This window comes from Nothobranchius furzeri, chromosome 1 (assembly GCF_043380555.1).
Source record: "Nothobranchius furzeri strain GRZ-AD chromosome 1, NfurGRZ-RIMD1, whole genome shotgun sequence".
Lineage (NCBI taxonomy): Eukaryota > Metazoa > Chordata > Actinopteri > Cyprinodontiformes > Nothobranchiidae > Nothobranchius > Nothobranchius furzeri.
Genome location: NC_091741.1, coordinates 73,486,589 through 73,509,149, shown reverse-complemented (window position 1 = coordinate 73,509,149; position 22,561 = coordinate 73,486,589). Strand labels below are relative to the sequence as shown.

The window sequence follows — 22,561 nt, the reverse complement described above, 5'->3', positions numbered from 1 at the left end:
TCTCATCTATTACACAAATACTAGCAAGGCTTTTAACCTGGATGCACAAATAAATAAAAAAATAAAAATAAAAACAATCATATACAATGATGGATCAACTTTACATTATTCAGTCTTGAGTCTTGTTTTGGCAAAGCTGAAATATCCTCTCTAAAAGGCACTGAAACTCTCCCAGGATGTAGTCATGTCCTCAGACACACTCACCTGACCTGAAAGCAGATTGTCACATGACTGTCTCATGTCATGTGACACCTGGATTAAAGAAACAGGCAAAATTTCCCTAATGGCCCAATGATGTGTTTGGCTGGTACGTTGTGCACTGATACCTGCACTCTCAGCTTCAACACACCTGCTTTGTGTCTACACATCCATGAAGACATTAAGATTTTAACAAATGAAACTAAAGAACATGCTACTCTTTCATATAACAAGTATTTGATGTAATTGTTTTTAAGAACTAGATATAAAAACTAACGATCAGTGCTATTTTCTCAACATCAGAAAACCTAGAAGCTCTACTATTCTTTATTAATGTGTATGTGCTTTAAGAGTTTGGTGTGTCAGCACCTCCAGGCTAGTTCAGTCAAACCCCAGACTGGAATTTGAGTAAGCCATAACGTGGGGATTTCACGTGCCTCTCGGTTGTCGTACTTGGAATATAAAAGTGTGTGTCATGCCATGGATGCATCCGCTTACCTCCTTGTGGCTATGGGGCAAAAACCATCTTCAGCTGACAGTGAAGTCATGTTTGACTCACATTTCAGGTGAAGGCCGGATCAATTTTATTGTCATTATAGGATCTGGATTTGAAGTGAACATGTAGACTTCAGTGACCCCCAGTGGTAGCAACAAAGATGAATCAGATTATTAAAGACCCAACAAATAATTAGATAATTAACTAGAATAATAATTAGGTGCAAATGTTTTTTATTATTTTGTACATTATTGCCTACCTTTGCCTTAGTCCTACCGGCTGCAAAACAGCCCCATATGATGATGCACCCACTACCATGCTTAACTGATAATTCAGTGATGTGAAACAGGAACTCCTTAACTTTGATCCCAGCATCTTCATGTTTTGGACAAAAACGTGTGATCATAAAGGGAACCGTTTTGAATCTATTATTGTTTTGATGATGAAAAACCAAGCAAAATCAGCAGTTCCATTTAAACGAAAGGAGTTTTAGTCAAAACACTTTAATAGCAAAATGAAACATAATTTTCCAACAGAGAACTAAAGGTACATGGAAGCACAGAGTAAGCAAACATTTAAAAAGTAAAAGTTCTGCTGCCAACTTTCAAACTAAAAATAAAATGATTTTTCACAGAAAACCTACCAGCTACTGGGAAAACATTTGGGGGTAAATGATCAAGAAAGTACTACTTGGACATTTTAAGGTCAAGCAAAAAGGTTTCAAACTACCATACCAACACATGACCCTTTAAAGGGTTAGGGTCAGACAGGAAGTCAAATTTCTGAACTTTTATTGTTCTGATGTCAATTCAAAGGCCAGTATATTTAATTCAATATGATATGTGCTTAGGTTTGATTCTAATGTGTATGTATCTCACAAGAATACATTTATATTCCGTAAATCCTCTAATACAGGCCAGGGCCTGTATTTGACTCAAGCTCATCAAGCTCCAGGCCTTTATTGGAAGGAGGACCAGAATTAGAGGCAGGCCTCAATTTCTATTTGAGCAAAATGAACTAATGGTTTGCAGGAGTTTTTGACAATTAAAATTGCGCTCACATTTTCAAAGTTAAACACATTTCTTTTAACAACGGTAGTTTCTGCTTCAGCCCTCTCCCCCCTCCCCCTGTGCAGCGGCCGCAAACTCACTGATGCGCCTGCAGCCCCTCGGAGTTCCTGCTGCTCTAAACATTAAAATAATTATTTCATTTTCTGTTCCTCACTTCTGATGACCTTCAATGGTGTCTGTTTGTTGCAACAGCAGGTACAAAAACTAACTTGTTTTTATTTGACTATTTTCCTGTCCTGCCTGTTTATCAGGGGCGGATTTAGGACTGAAGAAGATCCGTGGCTTAACACACAGACACGCGCGCACACACACACGAGACATGCACTAGTCAAAATCATATATAGTTGTCTTGCACCACATAATTTTTAATCTGAAGCTACATATTAAGCATATTCAGGGCAGAGTATTGTTCCTGTTAGTGTTTAGTGTGAGATGATAGTAAATATTCCCTTTCTTTCTCCATCAACTTTACCTGATAGTAAGCTAACTTTAGGCAAACCAGCAGCACAACAAATATTTTCAAATAAGACTCACAAACCTGAGTCAACACTAGTATCATCAAAGCTGGGGTTCTGTCGTTGTACTTTTTGTCTAAAAAACGTCCTTATGTCCATCTTCACTCATGCGTTTCAGGCAGAGTGTAGACGAAGCTGGCTGCTGAAGGGCTTCTTCCTCAGTGGTGGAGGCTCAGGCAGGCTGTATACAAACTACTGCCAGCTGCTTCCTCTCTGTTGGACTTTGGTACTGCATGTTACTGCCACATTTGAGATCCGGGGCTTTTCATAAAACATCTGGGGCTTCAGCCCAAGTAGCCGGGCCTAACGCCGCCCCTGCCTGTTTATTATCTTCCTGCATCTCCTCTCAATCCTAAAGAAAAACTGCTACCTGGCTTCATATATATTCACCTTATGAGTTACCTTTGAACTGCAGTTCTAAAAGATCTACCGACCGCAAAAACAGCGGGGTGCTCGCCAGCCACATCAGTTAGGTGCTTCACCGAGGACAAAAAGGTGATGCGCCCCGATCCACAGCAGCGAAAAGCATCAGGCACAAATAAAAGAATAAAAGACAGAAAAAATAAAAGGAAATGAGCCGACATGAACGATCGCGTGTTAAATTAGTTTTTGAGGTGGCGACACCTGATTTGATAATGTTACTGTGGCCGTGCTCAGGACGCAGATGTCTGAAGCGTGTCAAAAATCAGAGCTTTGCATGCGGGAAGGTTAAATTGCAAGAGGGTAAAGGTCACAATTTGGTTAAATGTCCGTTTTACGGCGGGTGTCAGTACCGACGCTCTGGCACAGCGCGTTGCCTCCCGACGCGCAGGAGCTTGTCACCTGCTGACAGCAGGCTGCTGTCTTTTCCGTGGACTGCATCTTGCCGGTCATTATCACCTGACAGCGACTAGTCGATGACAGGCATAAAAAGTCACTATAGAGCGGTGAAGTCGACTAGTGACTAGTTCATACAACCCCTACTGCTCCCCAGAGTGTTCTGCAGCATAATCAGCACGTTCTCTTTGAACTTGACATCAAATGTTTGCCTCCTCTTCGTCTCCGCAAGGTTACAGTTACCCTCGCGGTCTATAACTGGCAAATCAAAAGTGAGACGGATGACACAACCGCCCCCCGTACTTGCTTGTTACCACATTCCACCCGGCCACAATAAAAAACCGGCCAATATTCACCTCCGCCGACTCCGGCCAAAATATGATACCTGGCAGTTAATTTAAATACAGGCCAATATTAGAGGATTTACGGTATGTTCAAATGTTGGTGTCTTTTAAACACATATTGCTGAAGTTCCTCATCTAGACTTACTTTGTTTTTGTAAAGGCTGTTTAGTACAGGGCTTGTTTTCTACTCATCGTTGTCACTATGATGAAAAGCTGAAACTTTAACTCACGTTCAGTTTCATTTTTGAGGGATAGTACTCATACTTTACACCTGATTGTCCCTACTGTGGGATGATAAAGGCTATTTATGTTGTATACTGTTTAGTTTTTCGTTTCTTTAAATGACACTACACTCTCCAGATGTATGTAGTATAAGGGATCTACCAGGGTTAGCTTTAACGGAACTGAATGAACAACATTTTTGAATGATTAGATCAATTACAATACTTTTGTATGACTGGAAAAATGCTGATGTGTTGTGAAAAATTGACATGTACTATAATGAACATGTTTAAAAACAGGAACTGACAAAAGCAAAAGACACTTACTGGCTGAAAATATAAAATTATGCCATCAGCAGTCTTGAAAGTTCTTGAATATTTAGGTCAAAATTTACAGGAGTCACAACTCTGATTCATTTCTGGTTGCAGATCAGACTTTTAAAGGCACAATCTGCAATTTCTCCTACTGAATTATTTACTCTAATACATCCTTATTGTAGACGTGAACACGTAAAGCACTCACAAGCAGCAGTAGATGACAGTCAAAGCAACTATTAGATTGGTAGCATCAGCCTGACATTCTAGTCAGCAAAAGAAACATTTGGTGAAACCTGAAACCATCTGCTGACAATCTAAATACAGTTGTTTTGATTTTATGGGTAGTTTTATGCTTTATGTTAAATTAAAGCAAGATTAATATATGTGTGTATCTTAGAATGTTTTTACTAAAAATCCAAATCCTTTAGCATTTGAGGATTTCCTGACACCCCCTCACCGAAATGATAGCTGCTCCGCTACTCTACCTATCAGGTTTTCACCTTTAAATTTTAGCTTTAGATTTTATCAAATCTTTAACATTTTTTTGTTCATTGCATTTAGATTAATCATGTTGGAATTTTTATTGTGTGTGGACGGCATAAATGTTAGAAATGCATTCCTAAATTGGGCTACACAAACCTCTGTAGAGTCAAGCAGCACGTTGAACACCTACAAGAAGTGGAAGACAGCACCAACTACATTTTAACAGAATTTGCAGCCTTAAAATCTCAACTTGGGAGTGCACCAGTTCTATGAATGATTTGGATCTGCATCAAGGTACAAAAAAGTAACCTAAGCCAATGGATTAAATTCTTTACATAATTCCAGTAATTGTTTCTTCTGATCATAGCCCTTAGCTGTACTGACAGGATGAGATCCAGTGGAGAAACATTGTTGACTGTGCCTTTAAATGTCTTGCAGGAGAACAGAAATCCTTCTGGATGAATGTGTTACTTCTTCTCCGTCTTCAGTGTTTGCAAAAAACTCCAGAGATCTTTGACCACCTGAGGAAGGTGAGAAACAGAGAAAGAAAGAGAGTAAAGATATAAATCATCCAAATGAAGTGCTAAACAGCACGAGGCACATGACTCAGTTTTACTACAACATGATTCCTGTGCCGGTCGCCTGTGGGAACGCCGAGTTTGGATGGGGCTGCTGGGGAACGACGAGGAGTTGGGTGGGGGCAGCAGCACATACCAGAGCATATGACTAGGTGCTTCAGGTCTGACAGATCTCAGCCTTGGCTGATGAAACCAAAGCACTTCCACAGATGTTTCTACACACTGGGATCAACAAACTCTCCCAGACCCAAACCCAGCTCCACCCCCACGCTTCGCATTGTCCACCCGGCCCTCGTGTCACTCTAAAGAGCTTTCACCTGCTCTTTCTACGGTTCTAACTCTTACAGTGTAAATGGGCTGACTCGAGTAAACAGTGACCTATCTAAGCAAGGAGGTGCCAGACATTACAAGGCTTTAATTCCAAAATGGTCATGGAAATTTTACTTGCATGTGCTTCAACTCTATAGATACCAGAGGTTTGTGTGAGAATGACATACATCAAACCTTGTTTAAGCATATAGCGAACCATTGCTTGTGTTTCTTATTGAAAATTGAAATAAAAATGACAAATAAAATGACAGATACATTTTCAAACTGCATGTCCCACAGAAGGATGCAGTCTTTCTTAAGGAAGCCAAATAGCAAGCAAAGGATCTATTATTAAACAGATTGTCTGGTGTATTTATACCAACTCAGTTAAAAATGCAAATTAGGGCTGAAGCTGCGTGTTTAAGTCCAGAGTGTCATTACAAAAAATCCCTTTCCGCTGCTGCAGGAAGCCAGCGAATCTGCCTCTACATCTCACACCCATGATGGGTGTTGAGTGAGGGACAGAAAAAACAGCCACAGCTATAAAAAATATCCGCTGTTGCAGCGCCATGAAAAGAAAAGAAAATCGATCAAATGCACAGACTAACATTCTAAAATAAAAACTCCAGTAAGTCATTTAGTGTAGGTTTGTCTAAGCAGGCATTCTACATTTCATCGAAACAAGACAAAATGAATAGAGCAATTAAAAAATAAATAACAGAAAAATGCTGTTTGTGTTGGAGAAATGCAAAAGGCTTATTGGACAGTGGAAGGTATGAGGATAGTGATGGTCTACTGACTTTTTAAAACAGCAGCTGGAGACAGTTTGATTTAGACAAGCTTTTGGTTGACTGGCTCCAATAAATATGGTCTGTTACCTTTTGCTTGAAGTTGTTTATTGTTTCCGTTCACTCTTTGTGAAGCACTTGTGATTTTATCCATGAAAGGTGCCATAGGAATAAAGTCCTTCTTCTAGTCTAGTAACCCATTATTAATGAACAAAGGCTTCTTCTTAAACAGGCAAGTGTCTTGTTGAAAAAGGAACACACCACATCATCGCTCCAACAGATGACAGGCACCAAGACACTTGCCCGTGTCGTTGTTTGTTGGTTTAACCAAAGCATAATGAATTTCATTAATACATAACCCATTAGTGGCAGTCTATGAAGGTTGGACTGTATGTAAACATTTGTAAGCAATATTTGTCATTCCCCCCAAAAAAATGCATTAAATTTGTGCAGTTGACTTTTAGAGGGGGCTGAGAGGGACGGACACATGCACGCACGCACACAAATGTATCCTTGTGTGGACCCTTCATTGACTTCCACTCATTTTAGTGGCTCCACTATGCCTAACCCTTACCCTAACTAATGCTGTTCTATCCTAGCTCTAACCTAAACTACAAGTTAATTCACACCATACCTCTACAACCAAGCATTACCTTTACTTCACATTGGAGACATCAATGACAGCGGAACGTTGCTGCTTCAAATATAACCCGTTATAGTCTATGGGGTGATTCAAACCAGCCACGTTGTGAATAAATTCAAGAGCGATCCAGAAGCAGGGCGCCACGCCGCTAAAGAAAGGATCAGGCTCCATTTTTGCCATAAGTCGTGTAAGGTTATGAAGTTCATTATTTTCAGCTCCACACAGCTGCCCCTGTGCACAGTAACACCCGTGTTGAAAACGCCATGGTCGGGTGTTCCTCAGACTGTTTACATTCCAGGAGAAGAGTCCGGAGGAGAAGAAGAACGCTTTTACTTAATCAAAGTACTTAATTTGTGATTAAAGCTATTCGAAACAGATGCTGATCAATAATAATCAAGTGAATGATCTGTGGAATAAAGATGTCATGATTTGTGTTTAATGAAAACAGGACTATTGCACAGACAGACTGACCCTCATCTCCATAGAAACGCATGACACATTGTTCCAACCAATCAGAGCTTTCGGCTGCCGCAGGAGAATCTGACTTGTTGACTTAAAGTATCCAATCCGCTTTACTAAAACTTATCAACAATTCAGAGATATAAAACAAGGCAACGCCATTTTAAGCTCAGTTCCATTTTGACTTCAGTTCTAGTCACCGTCATCCTAAAGAAAAGCACAGCCTGGCCAGATGTGTTTTCTTCTTTAAACTAAGAACTGTGAAGTTGGAGATTTTCATCGTTTAACAACCAGACAACATCCTTTCAAAATAAGAGCACCTGCTGACGCTGCCGATTGGTACCGGGGTCGACCCTTCAGACGGGCTTTGACGTGCTGCGACCGCTGCTCCGACAGCTCCAGTACACATCTGAGGTTCTTGGACCTGGCATTTCCTGATCTACCTGGGAGGCCCCCGCTGGGTACGTACACGGCAAAATAGCAGCTCATGTCATCACTTTATAAGCCTCGTGATATCTAGTCATAACAAAGACGACCAGATTCAATGACGTCAGCCTAAGGAGTCTGAACCAACCACACACACACACACACACACACACACACACACGCACCAACACAACATCCAAATCCATTTTCATCCATCACAGAGTTAGTCCTGGTAGATTGTGAAGAATTTATAATTAAGAAATTGAAGATTCTCAAACGATCCCAACTCTCTCTCTTTTCTTGTCTCAAAGTCAATACAGAGTGTTTAATTAAACTCCCTGATGATAAAAACAGCCTATCTTCTGATTATAACAAGTGATCTACTTACAGTGTATTAAAATACAACTCTAGACAGTTACATCACTTCAATTCCGTTACAGTCGCTTCTGGGACACGTCACTTTCCACAGTTAACACAGGGCTAGACGGGAAATTACACACAATTTCAGTGCAAAACCTCCGGTAATTTAGAAAGTAAGGCTACTGCGGCGATGCGATTTTGCATCTATGTAGATTACGTCAATACATGTGACCTAACAGCTTATTTATTCCCAGTATAGCTCCAGAGTTGCAACAGGTGTTTTTCATGGCTTTAATCCTAAACCGTAAACTTCAAAGTCTTGATGAATTTTCTGATCTTGCAGTCTAGCGAGGAGCACGACGGAGAAGCCGCTCCGTGGCGGAGATTCTCCCGTTGATTACTGGGATGCAGTGAAGCTCGCGAGTTAACCGTTCTACTGCTATTCCACACTGCTGATGCCTCCCATGTGAAGTAGGGGTTAGGGTGTTTGGCACTGCATGGACCAGCCAAATGTCCCCACAATGTGAAAATGTCCATGTCAGTAAAAACGTGTATGTGTGTGTGTGTGTGTGTGTGTACTCAGTTTGCAGAAGCCACGAGGGGTCCACGTCACAATGGCTTTCTGAAACACATCGGCTATTTGATGCGTCAATTAACAATATACTTTGAATAAATCAGTTCGACCTAGAATAGGGGGCAGTCCTTCTAACCTACCAGCCAATAGCTGACATTTTTGCCCCAGCAGAAAGGGTAACGCTTTGGATGTCAATCAACAGTTTGAAGTTACAACAATGCTAAAAGAGGTTATGATGAGAAAGACACATCTAAAAGAAAGCTTTTATGTTTTCAGCAGCGTTTGTTAGATTGAGGACATAAGACTTGTTGTGGGCCGTTTTATTGCAGGACAATACTAAGACCACTTGTGGATGTAAAGAGACTTTTTTTTGTTGAAGGTGTCTGTTCTGTCAATGATGTGAGGCTTTGAATGGTTCGTTGGACATTATACGGGATTTCCAAGTATGACAAAAGCATTTCCTGTGTCTGGAGTTACGGTTGTGTAATATGTACAGAGAGAATTGTGAAAAAGATGCCAATATGAAGTGGAAGGAATTTTTATCCTCTAATACAAGGGCATTAAAATAAATTCTCATAAAAATGACTGGTAAAGGGCTCAGCCTAGGGCCACTGGTCAATAAGTTATTGTCCAATCTCTTTTGTGCGTTCGTACTGTGTTTTTATCCGTAATCAGTGTCATCAGCAAGGATGACACACAGTAGAGAGCAACACGTTCCTCTGCTGCCCGCCTATAAAAGGAAGTCACACCACCATCACCGGCGATCTCTGATGACGGCTAGAGCTACTAGCTGAAACATGTAAGGTAAACAAATAACTTTTACTAAACTGTGTAAGAAAAGAGCAAAATAATGTTGTCCAATCACCCAACCCGAAGAGGTTTTAAAGCAAGTTATTTGCATAAACCTATTCATCACAAACAACTGTAAGCAAATATTTCTAAGTAATTGAAAGAATTGGTTTATTAACCTTATAATAAATACGCAGAATCAATACAAACTTTTTTAACACCAGATATCAAAAAAACTAAACCATTTTTTAAAAGCAATGATCAACTTTACATTCAGGGAAATAAACAAGTTACCTACTTTTTTGTCTGTGACTTTATAAGAGGTTCTCACAAAATTTTCAAATTTCTGCTCCGTCTTCGGTAGTGATTTCCCCTGAGGAAAAAAAAACACATTTAAATCAATATATCAGAGAAAATTTCAATAAGAAGAAATACTTTGTAATGACATGAATAGACCGACCTCCTTGGCTGCTGTTGAGAGCTTGTTTTTGATCTCAGCGAGTGATGGTGATTTGGACGGGCCAGCCTGGGGCTTGTCTTTTCCTTGGGCTTGTGTCTGTAAATAAATAAAAAGAAACATCTAGAAAAATAAACAGACTTATTTGCCAGATCGGGGTGATCAACAGACTAAATGACTTGATGTCACACTGTTTCCTCTTTTACTTGAGGTCAGTTCTCAGAAATAATGTTATTTTTCCGTGTTCCCGTTTGAACCCAAAACAAAACAAAATTCTAACAAAGACTTGTTTTGCTGACCAATGGGCCGTCAGGGATGTAGTCCTGTCATGACCCATTTAGAATGGGTTCGCGTTTACAGCCTTGGTGTGGGCAAGCAGCTGGAAGAGGATAAAGGCATTCAAAAGGACAACACATTCTAGTCTCATTACATCATCTTTTGTTTTTCAAAGACATCAGGTACAAATTATGTTTTTCTTGCTTGCAAGTAGTGATACAATAGAAACTGTTAACTAGGTTCTTTTATTGATGAGAAATTTGAGTTCATTTGTGCTTTGTTATATAAAGTGCATGACTTCCACAAACCAATAATTTTGTATTAATGTTCTCAATTATAACTCTAAAACAATTGAGCTTTGGGAATTACAGAAACACTAGAAATGCTTCTTCGTATCTCCACCCCTCTCCTGTTTTTGCGCGGAGAGCAGCATAAGCTCTCATCTGATGGTTTGTGGGTGTGTGAAAACCTGGAGAGTGGAAAACCCAGAGGTCTTCTATTTATTTAGAAGTGTCTCATTGTGACAAAACATATACACATACGTCATATGTGCAACTGCATGTTCAACAAGCTAAGGATCTTGTCCCTACATGCAGCTTGAGTGTGGAATCCTGAGAAATTGCAGGGTTTTGATGATGACAATTGACCCATTTGAAAAGCATCAGACAAAATGTACAGCACAAACAAAACAAAAAACTAGTATCCTACATACAGCGTTTCTGTTTGGCTGATGACTGTACCGTATACTTTAGAACATCACAAGACGTGTCACTCCTTTTCATCAGCTTGGTGAGGAAAAGAAAGAAGAAACAAAAAAACAACTTTGTGGTAAGGGTCTTTCATTCCATTCTGGAAAAGTTGTTTACTGCTAATCAACAACACCTGATTTTAACTTTCACACTGAGTGATATTTAACCACAACAGGTAGGCAATTCAGTAGGCTTTTCAGAAGTCAAATGTAACACTACAATATCTACAAATTTTCCTACTTTTTACTTGTTTCTATTGTAACTTCTCAATTTCAATGGCAAGACAGTCTCACAATGGGCTGCAAATGTTGGCGACTCAAAAAAAAACAGAAATCATGTAACTGTTTTATTGTAAAAACACTGAATTGGTAGTTTTAGCCTAGATATCTAGACAAACCATATAGCTAAAGGGTTTTCTCTGCAGGTTGATCTAGCCAAGTTCCACTGTAGCCTGAGGTCTACCATTGGCCCCCAAAAATGTGGGTCTTGTCAATCACGATGCCGTACATTTGTTAGGCAGGAATAATGCTAGAGCGGCAATGGAGAAAATCTACTAAGTTAGCATCAGGTCAGAACAACGCTCGTTTGAAGAGGCTTTGGCATCGATTTTGGATCACTTAGACTTGGGTTTTCCTTTGAGACATGACCTAATAGAGGTCCTTAAGTCATTTATTTTGAAAAGAGATGCATTCTTCTTGGTAAAATAAAATAACTCGCTGAAAAGTCCGCTCAGCAAGGCAAGGTTGGAACTGTGTAAAATGGCAGATTTGACGTCAAGCAGCTGATTCTGAGCCCTGAAGATTTCTAATGGTAAATACTGTTGTAAAATAAACATATTAGTAGAAAGTAGTCCTTATCCTGTTTGATTTGTCTTTGAACATTGTTCTGGAACATGAACCAACATCCCAGCAGCTGGAAAATTAGTCCTGTTGTTGCAACACCACCTCTGAGTTTGCCAGATTGTCCGTTTACTATAGTCAACCTTTAAGACTACAAAATTTAAAGTACTAGGCAGTCAACCACAGGTGAGTCTAATGATTCATTTAAGAGGTGTCCAGCAGACAGGTGACTATAAAGGGTGTTACTTAACTAAGAAAAGCCCTTCCCATTTCATGCTGTCAGCAATGGCTCCACATGGAAGAGAAATGTCACAAAATCTGAGAAAGGAACAAATTTCTTTACACAGAAAACGTGAAAGCTACAAGATCAGCAAAGCTTTACATATCAGTCAGAATACTGTAGCAAAAGTGATCGATAAATGTTAGAAAGACGGAAGTGCAACCATCTTACAGAGACGTCCATGTCCTCCACAGAAGTTATCTCTGCAGGAGTGTCTTCTGCTGAGAAGGTTTGAAGAAAACCACCATGCAAGTTCACTGCAGTTAGCTAAAGCAGTAGAAAGCCAAACCGGAGTGACCGTTTCCCATGACATCATATGGCGCACACTGCAGAGCAATGGCATGCATGGGTACCGTCCATGAAGGAAGCCTCTCTTAAAGCCCATGCACAAAAAAAGCACTTCTAGGATTTGCTAGGGCCCATGCTGAAAGAGATGAAGACCACTGGGACTCTAGACTCTGGAGTGATGAGACAAAGATCACCGTTTTTGGAACTAATGGTTTCAAAACTATATGCCGTCGTAAAGGTGAAGATTTCCAAGAGAAATGTATGGTGCCTACAGTAAAGCATGGTGGTGGCAGTGTCCTTATGTGGGGCTGCATGAGTGCTGCTGGCGTTGGGGAGCTGCATTTCATTGATGATATCATGAACTCAACAATGTCCTGCTCTGTACTGAAGGCGAAGATGCTGCCATCACTCCGTGTACTTGGTCATCGTGCACTTTTCCAACACAGCAATGATCTAGAGCTACTTTTGCATTTCTGAAGAACGGGGTGAAGGTGACTGAATGACCAAGTATGTCTCCTGATCTGAACCCACTAGAACACCTGTGAGGAATTCTGAAGCAGCAAGTAGAGCATCACTCTCCATCCAGCATCCAGGCTCTAAAAGAGGTTATTCTTGAAGAATGGGAAAAGACAGATGTTGCAATATGTCGCCAACTTGTTCATTCCATGTCTAGAAGACTTGGTGCTGTCCTTCAAAATCACAGTGGTCATACAAAATACGAGATGTAGTCGTTTTTCTTGCGGGTTGTATTTAATTTCAATTCCAATTTTAGTAAAACTGAAGATTTTGTGATCCTTCATGTTATGGAGTTAAACAAGTGTTCAATAAAACCCAGCATTGAGAAAATTCTGGAAATTGTTCTTTTGTTCATTGAGCTACCGTTTCAATTTGTATTTTTTAAAGGGGGTGTACTCATTTATGCTGAGCACTGTATAACAAAAGTTATATCTCAGAAAACACATTTAAAAGTGACCGTTTTTAAAAGTCCAGCAACACAATTGCAAGGTCCCACGATGTATACCAAGAATTTAAGGGGGCTACATCATGAATGAGTATTTTTATTTTTGAACATACATCCGTAATCAAGCCTATTTTCACATTATTCATACAAATATATTTAAAAAAGACCAATTTGCCAACATCTCTACATACCATCTAAAAAAAAACATACTATTTTTCATCTTCCAGTGCAACGTTAGGCACAATACCTGATAAAAATATTATCGTCTGCACTATTGAGATGTCATTTTTTTATTAAAAGTGTTATTTTCCTTACTCATTACTTACATTACAAGTCGGAAATAAGATTCTTGGATTAGAACCCCACCTCTCTCTGTGTGAATTCAACACAAAGCTGCACACCTGAAGACTGGACTTACTGCAGATTTACCATCATGTCCCAACCATTTCAGCAGATTAAACTCTTCTTCAGGAGGAGTGGACAGAGATCCTTTTCCTCTTGCAGCCAAAAATCAATGACGATGCAGCACCAACCCATCCAGCTGACTACAGTAGCTTAGCAAAAATTTGCAGAGCTGAAGGGAACAAGCAGCTGAGACAGGAAAATGCATGTGTGAAGCCAAACGCCATGTTTGGGGTGTTTTCATGAGGAAAAAAATCATAAATTGTCAAACACTCCAAAAAGTTGATTTTGCATAAAATAGAACTTTTTAAGCACTGAGAATATTTAGATAATTTGGAAACTCTTTCATATACATTTACATTTTCTCAGTACGATATTGGCTGAAGTACAAAGCATGCACACTGTCATTTTGAAATGATAAAGTGGATTTCTTTTCTTGTATTCTTGTTATTCTGAGGAAATGACTTGATTCAATGACTACAAGTTTCTAACTTTTCAAGTATTTTTATATACACATAAAAATACATAAGTTATTCATCTAGTTACATCAAAAAAGACAAAAAAATACAAATAAAACTTCAGGCTCCGCTTATAATAAAACACAGGTGGAATAATTCTATGAAAATAAATTTTCTCGTTAAAGTATAATAGTGTGTCCCTGAGAGTTCTGCATTTAACAACAGAGATCAAAATGTATAAAATGAAATAAACTATGACACAAACACACCACGGTTCACAAAAAAAGGCACACACGTATGCTGCTGGCTCTAGGCCAAACACAGGCACCACATATTTATTATTTACGGGCAGTTCTCTACTTCCAAAGGACAGCTGTGGACCTGAAACAGCTGATAAACACACAAAGCCAGCAAGCTTTTTCATCTGGACCAGACGCTGATTACAGATGGCATGAGACATGGAACTTAATCACAAGCACGCTATCATTTGATGCAATTTCTTGTCTTCAATCCAATGCAAACACATAGTTTGGACACATTTGCTCATCAAGTCTGTCCAGGAACAGTCATTGTCATTTTTCAGGAATGTGAACATTTGAGGCTTATGTTTGGGAAAACTTTCAGGACACTGGAATCCGTCACTATACTACTAATTCTATATACTTGCAATCATACATAAATGACTCCTTTGACCTGGTTTGTGAATCAAATATGCATGACTTCAATCTGTTTTGGAACCGAAAAACACATGCTTCTAAATTTAGTTAAAACATTTACCCCTTAACACTTTACGCCTGAATTCCTTATCAATTATACACATTTTATTCACTTGTGGATTTTCTTTCATGTACATGCAATATTTTGGTTGCCTTTGGAGCAAATGCAGGTTTGATGCAAATTTGCAACAACCGGCGTTAAGACGTTAATTCAAAAGATTTTTTTACAGATGTGTACTTATGTAAGAAAGCCCATTCCTCTCTCATGAAAGAAAATTAAATGTCCCATGAAATGTCATCCGAGTTTAAAAGTAATGATTTTGACATTCAAAGTCATTATTATGAGATTGGCACATATTAGTTTGTAACTTGTATTGACTTTGTAAATCACAAAAATGACTGCATTTTTGTCTTATAATAAGAACTTTGTATCTCTGAATAATGAGTGTGTCTCACACTGATTTTTAATTTCAAAACGATGAGATTGTTTCTCATAATGACTGTTTCTCATAACAGTTTTCTACCTCAATTATGCCTTTGTATCACATAATGACGTACCTCATGACACAGCTAATAAAAATGGCATTGTATATTTAACTTTGTATCTTTATATTATGTTAGGGGTTTTGTATCTCACAATGGTATCGTGTCATGATTTTTAATCTCATAATTATGATTTTGTAACTCATAATAATGGCCGTCTGTGTCTTATTAGGATTTTGTGTCTCATAATGATTTTTAATCTCTTAATGAGTTTGTTTCTCAAAATAACTTGACTTTTAATCTCACAGTTCTGTTTGTATCTTATGACTTTTATCCCCAAAGTGACTATTTCATATAATGATGCAGCTCATAAGGAGTTTGTATCTCATAGTGATTTTTAATGCGTTTATATTTCATTGTTTATTTTGATTCTCATAATGTTGCATTTGTATCTCATCATGACTTTATATCTCAATTATGAGTCAGTTTCTGAAAATGGCTCAATTTCAAAATTATGAGTCTGTACTTCATAAATATGAATTTGTATTTCTTAATGAAATTTAACCCTTTATGGACCAACATCCATATTTAGACACTTTCACTCACATCATAAATGATGTTGGTGTGCCTTTTCACAAACTCTTATTAATTACAATATTTCACCCAACCAATCAATAGAGGTCAAGCCAGTCACAGTTTGCGCCATGGCTCCATTCCACCAATCAGTGTGGGGCTATAACATACCAAATATTGGTGTATGTCTGCAGAACCAGAAAACTGCTCAGTCTCCTCTCGTGTTTACGGTCAGATCTCTAAAACTAAGTCTGCTATATTTGAACATACACCCTGAACAAAGTAAAAGAAAATATGAATATTTTTAGGTAAAATCTGTAGTTTTTAGAGATAATCTTAATTTTCATGATAATGGTAATAATAACAATTATGATATTGATCAGTTTGCAGTTTTAAGCTAAGATTTCTCTGGGAAATGGAGGACAGTTATTGCACCAACCAATCTCACCATCAGTGATGATGATGAACATTGAGGCAGATCATCAAATCTATTCGAAAATATTATAATTAGTATTTGATAATAAATAATATCTACTGTTCAATAACTTTACAAAAATATTCTACAGTAATCTGTTTTTATTTAAATATTCTACATTGTTTAATAATTGTGATGTATTCTGTATTATTGAACAGTGATATAATGTTCTAAAATTAGCCAGATTATTCAAAAGTGCCTTGTAATTATATTTACAGTTCAAAAATAATGTTTATTTAACTTGTTCATGTTATTTTATTTGGGGATTTCTTTTACCAGAACAGGGCCAACGTCCATATTTGATCTACTTGTTTTCTCAGATTTTTTTGCATGGAAATACATATTTTTGAAAATTGTAACAGAAATAAACTTTGGTAATGGACTACAACGACAGAACCTTCAGTGTCTCACTAGGGGGTTTTACCTCCTCTAATGCCTCATTCTCTTGCGGGGTTCCCGGGGTTCTGTGTTGGACCCATTACTGTTTTCACTGTATCTGCTACCTCTTGGTTTGATTCTTAAGAGACATGGATGTCCTTTTCACTGCTATGCAGATGATACCCAGGTATATGTGCCATTTAAGAGGGGCCACAATCATGCTTTGTAGTATCTTTTTGATTGTCTTGTTGAGGTTAGGCAATGGATGTTCTCCAACTTCCTTCTTTTTAATGATAAAAAGACAGAGGTTGTAGTCTTTGTTCCAAGTACTTTGACTAGGGTGGGTGCAGTGGGCCTCGATCAGCTTGCCCCATTCTTGAAACTGAGTGTGACTTTTCTGGGTGTTGTGCTGGATGGGGGTCTTATTTAGGACAGGCAGATCAGTGCAGTCTTCTACGTGTGCATCAGTGCGGAGACACGCAACGCCATTATCCGCCTAAATCTAGTTTTTATCAATTAAGAAGGATCGCCAAGGTAAAGAACTTGCTGTCTAAAAAGGATTTTGAAACAGTAATTTGTGTTTTTATTACATCAATACTTGATTACTGTAATTCTTTGTACCTTTGTGTTTCACAATCCCACCTCTCACGTCTTCAGTTGGTGCAGAATGCTGCTGCACGGCTGCTCACTGGGGCGAAAAAGATGGAGCACGTTACTTCTGTCCTGGCCTCACTGCACTAGCTGCCTGTTCATTTCAGAATCCAGTACAAGGTGCTTTAAAATCCCTGCATGGCCTTGCTCCAGAGTAACTCTCTGAGCTTCTAGTTTTTTATTCCTCTGCACAGGTGTCTGAGGTCAGCTGATAGGATGCTCTTGGAAGTCCCTAAAACAAGACGCAAGCTCAGAGGTGGCAGGGCTTTCTCTGTAGCAGCCCCTAGGCTCTGGAATGCTCTGCTTTTGAGTATTAGGTCAGCCTCTCAACTGTCTGGTTTTAAATCTCTTTTGAAAACCTATTTTTATGATTTGGCTTTTAACTCAGCTCAAGTCTTTTTAGTGTTTTATCAGTGTTAGTTCTTAAGCTTTAGTTTTTATGCATTTTTATGTTGTGTATTGTTTTTATGTTTTTAATGTCTGTGAAGCACTTTGGTCAGTTCTATACCGTTGTAAGGTGCTATACAAATAAAGTTGCCTTGCCTTGCCTTACAACAACACCAAGGGGTTGAAATTTTAAAAATTAGATTACTTCAATGAGTGCCCTATAAATGGTTAAACTAATAATGACTTAAATTCATAATTCTGACACACCATTGGACATTTTCTGTCTTTTATGTGGCGGTGATGGGCTTCCATACCAAAGCTTGAGTCATGCTTCTGCGTGTGCATCAGTGCGGAGACACGCAACGCCATTATCCGTCCTTGAGAGCCTGCTGGAGAGCTTTCGCAAGTACGGACGGAGTCGAGCTCTCTTTTTTAAACATCCGTCCATCGAGACAGAGAACGCAAGCTTGTGACTGGTCAGGGCACCGCTGTTGTCTACACCGCCACCATTGCACCCTCAAAAACAAAAAGACAGCTAGGATAACTAGCGGCAGACACAGAGAAGCTTGAAGAATACCTCGCGAAAAAACTAAAAAAATATGAACATTTAATTCCCCCGTGACTGGAGGAGTGAAAAGATACACAGCAAGCATTTTATTTGTGGCGAGCGCGAAGAAGAAGAAGAAGAAGAAGAAGAAGAAGAAGAAGAAGAAGAAGAAGAAGAAGAAGAAGAAGATATCATTTCTATAGTGCCTCTCAAGATAAAAATCACGAGGGGCTTCACAAAAACAAAAAATGTAAAAATATAAAAAAGAATTTAGAAAATGTTTAAAAATATATTTAAAATGAGCAAAAATAGGCAATTGTGATTTAAAAAAAATGTTAAGAAAGAGAAAAAGTCAACACGAAAGAGGGAAATCAGTGGATCCTGAGGAAGGTGGAATTGGTGGGGAGAGCAGAATAAAGAGAGAGTGGTGAAGAAGGTCATACAAAGGCCAGCTTGAACAAGTGAGGTTTCAGTTGCTTTTTAAAGGAGACCACTGAGTCCACTGATCAGGCTCAGGGGGAGAGAGTTCCAGAGTCTGGGGGCCACAGCAGCAAATGATCTGTCACCTTTGGTCTTTAGCCTGGTGTGCTGCACAACCAGTAGGCTTTGATCACTGGACCTCAGGGACCTGCTGGGGCTGCAGGGACTAAGAAGATCATCAATGTAAGATGGTGCTTGTCCATGTAAGGCCCTGTAGACCAGAACCAGGATCTTGAAATGAACCCTGAAGTTGTCTGGCAGCCAGTGAAGCTGGAGGAGAAGCGGGGTGATGTGGGTGTATTTGGAGGACTTGGGTCAGAAGCTGAGCACAGGCATTCTGAACCACCTGTAGATGGTTAGGTTCTGCTCAGACATGTGAGAAGAGAGTTACAGTAGTCTAAGCGTGAGGAGATGAAGGTGTGGATAACTGTCTCAAGTTCAGAGCGGGACAGAATGGGACACAGCTTAGCAATGTTCCTGAGATGGAAGAAGGAAGAGCGAACAAGAGAACTGACATGAGAATCCAGGGTGAGAGCTGGGTCAAAGGTCACGCCAAGATTCCTGACGGAAGGTTTGGTGTGAGAAGCAAGCTGACCAAGAGAGTCTCTGACTTTTTGAACCAGCTTGTCTGGGGCACAGATGAGGATCTCAGTCTTATTTTCATTCAGCTGAAGAAAGCTCCCAGCCATCCAGGTTTTGATAGTCTAAGCAGGTGTGTAACCGCTGCAGCTTAGACATCTCATGGGGCTTAAAGGAGATTCACAGTTGGATGTCATCTGCATAAAGATGGTAGGGGATTCCTTTGAAGGAACTCAGGATGTGCTAAAGAGGAAGCAGATAGAGGAGGAAGAGCAGAGGCCCCAGCACAGAAAAGGAGCGCTTAGAGAGATAAGAGGAGAAGTAAGCGGTGGAAGAGGTGGAGGAGAATGAGAAACAAATTTGTCTGTGTTAAAAAGTCTTATATACAGAAAAACACAATATAAACACATTTTCTTGGACAAGATACATGACAGGATATCACAGAACAGCGCTACACCCTCTGTTGTCCTGGTGGGGAATTGCTTTGTAACACTCCCCAGGAGATGGAGAAGTATGAGGGCAAAATGTCTTTGCTTGTGCGTAGTGTCTCTCCCTTTTGGAGCTGACAGAGAAGTATAAATCCCGCTTTATATGCTTGAGAGCCATACATGAATGTGTTCTCTGAATATTTTTCAAGTTTAAAAAAGAAAACAGAAATAAATAATGCACCTGCTATAACACATGCCAATCAGTCGCTGAAACAATGACTCACACCCTTTTGGGATACGGCTGAGTGACGTGGTTTACAGCTTTACGATCGTGATGTGTGCTTAAAGGCATCAACGTCTCCAAACCCATTAATCACAAAACACCAGCTGGAAGATTAGGTTACTTTCAATCGGCACAACTTGACTTAGCTGGGTCTCACGTTGAGCCCGCTGCACAAGAAGGTGCCGCTACACGCTGGGCTGCGAGAGGTGAGAACTGCGGTGCTGGCAACAGATCTGACAGGCCAATCTAATGACCAGTCACCTGCATTTAGGAAAGAAAAAACAGACATGCACGCCTGCTTCCTCGCTCCTCAGGGGCATCTGGAAGCGCAAGCTGCACCAGACATCAAACACTTGTAATGAGAGCAATTGGGAGAAGGTGTGTTCAGGAAGTGAGGGGTGTGAAGAGGTTGAAGAGAGGGAACGGTTGTGAAGTAGTGGAGAGGGGATAGGAGTACTAAAAGCATAGAGCACCAGAAACGTAAACCAGCGGGAACATTTTGCCCGTTGAGTGTTGCAAGAATCAATGAGCTATGACACACACTCAACCACACAGCAAGAACTCTGTCCGTAAGGGAATTTCTTCTCTGCTCTCTGAGAGTTTAGTGATCCTGCCAGTGATTGTTTCACAGGACAAAAGCTTTTGGTCAGGATCTCAGATATGACGAATTACTTATGCTATAAGTGTGGAAAAATGTAAAACAATGCAGCACAAGACGTGTTTTGTCAGGTGACCTCGCCATGCCAGCACATTAAGCCTTATCTATTCTATCACATCTTCCTCAGTAATGTGCTTAAATGTTTAAACAGGCAGAAAAGCTGCTAATTTGTTTTCCCTGATATGTTTGTAAGATAGACGAGGGCGGGGGGCCATCAAAGGTTGCTGCAACTCAAGACGGCAGGGTCAGATCAGAGGGGTCACAGGTTTAAACCCTGCCCCTGGAAACATGTGAACAGGTCAGGAGTGTTTGCTGAAACAGAGACAGAGGTCAAGCTTTTAGGTTTTACCCAAGACATTCTATCCAAAAAATTAACTATCAGGCCCAGCTAATTGCTGCGTGCTTTTATCACATTCCTCAGCTTCGAAAGGCATACCAAGTCCCCCCACCCCCCCCTACCACCCCAAATTTTTTGCATTTTTTTAAAAGTGCAAACAGCATAAGTGCCAACTTGCGGGAGTGAACCTGAAAATGAGACTTCTGTATTCTAACCTAAATAATAATTTTAAAATAACGTTTAAATGCACATAACAGGCAACATGAAGTCATTAAATCTGCTAAATGGAGAAAGAAGTAGAACAAGAGAAGGAAGCTAAGGTAACTTACTCATTTGTTCCTGTAAATGTTTGCAGGATAACGCAAACATTAAGTCCATTCATTTAACCCTAACCGCGGCTTTCCACTGGATGCGTAAGTTGCACATATCCTAATAGATGTGTTTTACCCATGAGCACCATTCCCACCGGGAGCGTTTCAGAAAAGAAATGGCAAAAAAAGCGTTTCACGCAGCTGGTCCCGCAAGGTCTCAAAATCACAGAGAAATTACAACATCACGTGTGACTTCAGCTGTTCACACGATAACAAGCGAGGAGAAAGACAGAGGCATGTATCCAAAAAGGTCTGTGGTTTTTCTGCTGTTTACCTCGGCTACAAAGGTTTCACAGGTAATGACGTACTTTTTTTTACTAGTTAATAGAGGTGCCAGAACAACTCAATTCACGTCCAAATCAAGAGTCTTATTTTTAAAGATTCTGAATCGATTCTTAACGATTCAGAATCAATCCAGTCATCATTCTTATTATCCTGTGTGTGTTTTATAAGTGAAGAACTAAGTTCCATTATGTTTTATAATGTTTTAATGTTCTGCGAGGGACTGGCAATGGGTGTACCCCACCTGCATGCTCAGAGACTGTTGGAGATAGTCTGGTATCATTGTGTTCAATAATAAATGTTACAGGTTTATGTGAATGCATGCAACTGGAGGCTATTTTACCTGTTTATTAGTAGGAATAGGCATCATTTGAATTTAAATGATTCTGACTCCAATTCCTCATTTTGATTCCGATTCCCATTTTAATTCCCGATTTCCGATTATTTCAAGAGGCAGGGTCCAAAAACATTCCATGTTTTAAACAAGCCAGCTAACCATACATCTTACTTGACGAAACAATCAGAACTTCAACAAGAATATTAATCCTCTGAACAGCACAATCACCTTAATTTAGACAAGAATATGTTTTCAAGAGAGAAAAAGAAAAAAGGACCTGCACCACAATGTGTTTGCTTCTGACCACAACCCAAGTCTGGGAACTGACCAGAAAAGTCCAGCTGTTTTCAACTAAAACTCTCAGGATGATCATGTCCAGCATGACTGAGAATCTACACCAACATTCTGCAGCAACAATTAAGTCAAAAGAGAAACCAACATTTAAAAACCTTTCTCTAACCGCTCAGTTTGTTCTTTAAAACTTGCAATAAATCCACTG

At 39.6% G+C, this 22,561-nt stretch overlaps 1 protein-coding gene across 3 annotated transcripts in view; it reads right to left on the bottom strand.

Moving 5' to 3' along the window:
* Positions 1-4,517: 4,517 nt before the first annotated feature.
* npm1b (nucleophosmin 1b) overlaps positions 4,518-22,561 on the bottom strand; it is a 37,969-nt gene continuing 19,925 nt past the window's right edge. For 2 of the 3 annotated variants that reach the window (XM_015975685.3, XM_070554855.1), the window contains 3 exons: positions 9,848-9,943; positions 9,686-9,760; positions 4,518-4,982 (listed from right to left, as the gene is read on the bottom strand). In XM_015975685.3, the coding sequence (XP_015831171.1) occupies positions 4,929-4,982; positions 9,686-9,760; positions 9,848-9,943 (225 nt within the window). In that variant the 3' untranslated portion in view covers positions 4,518-4,928. The remainder of the gene's footprint in view (positions 4,983-9,685; positions 9,761-9,847; positions 9,944-22,561) is intronic. The other variant, XM_054739354.2, reaches the window with a different exon arrangement.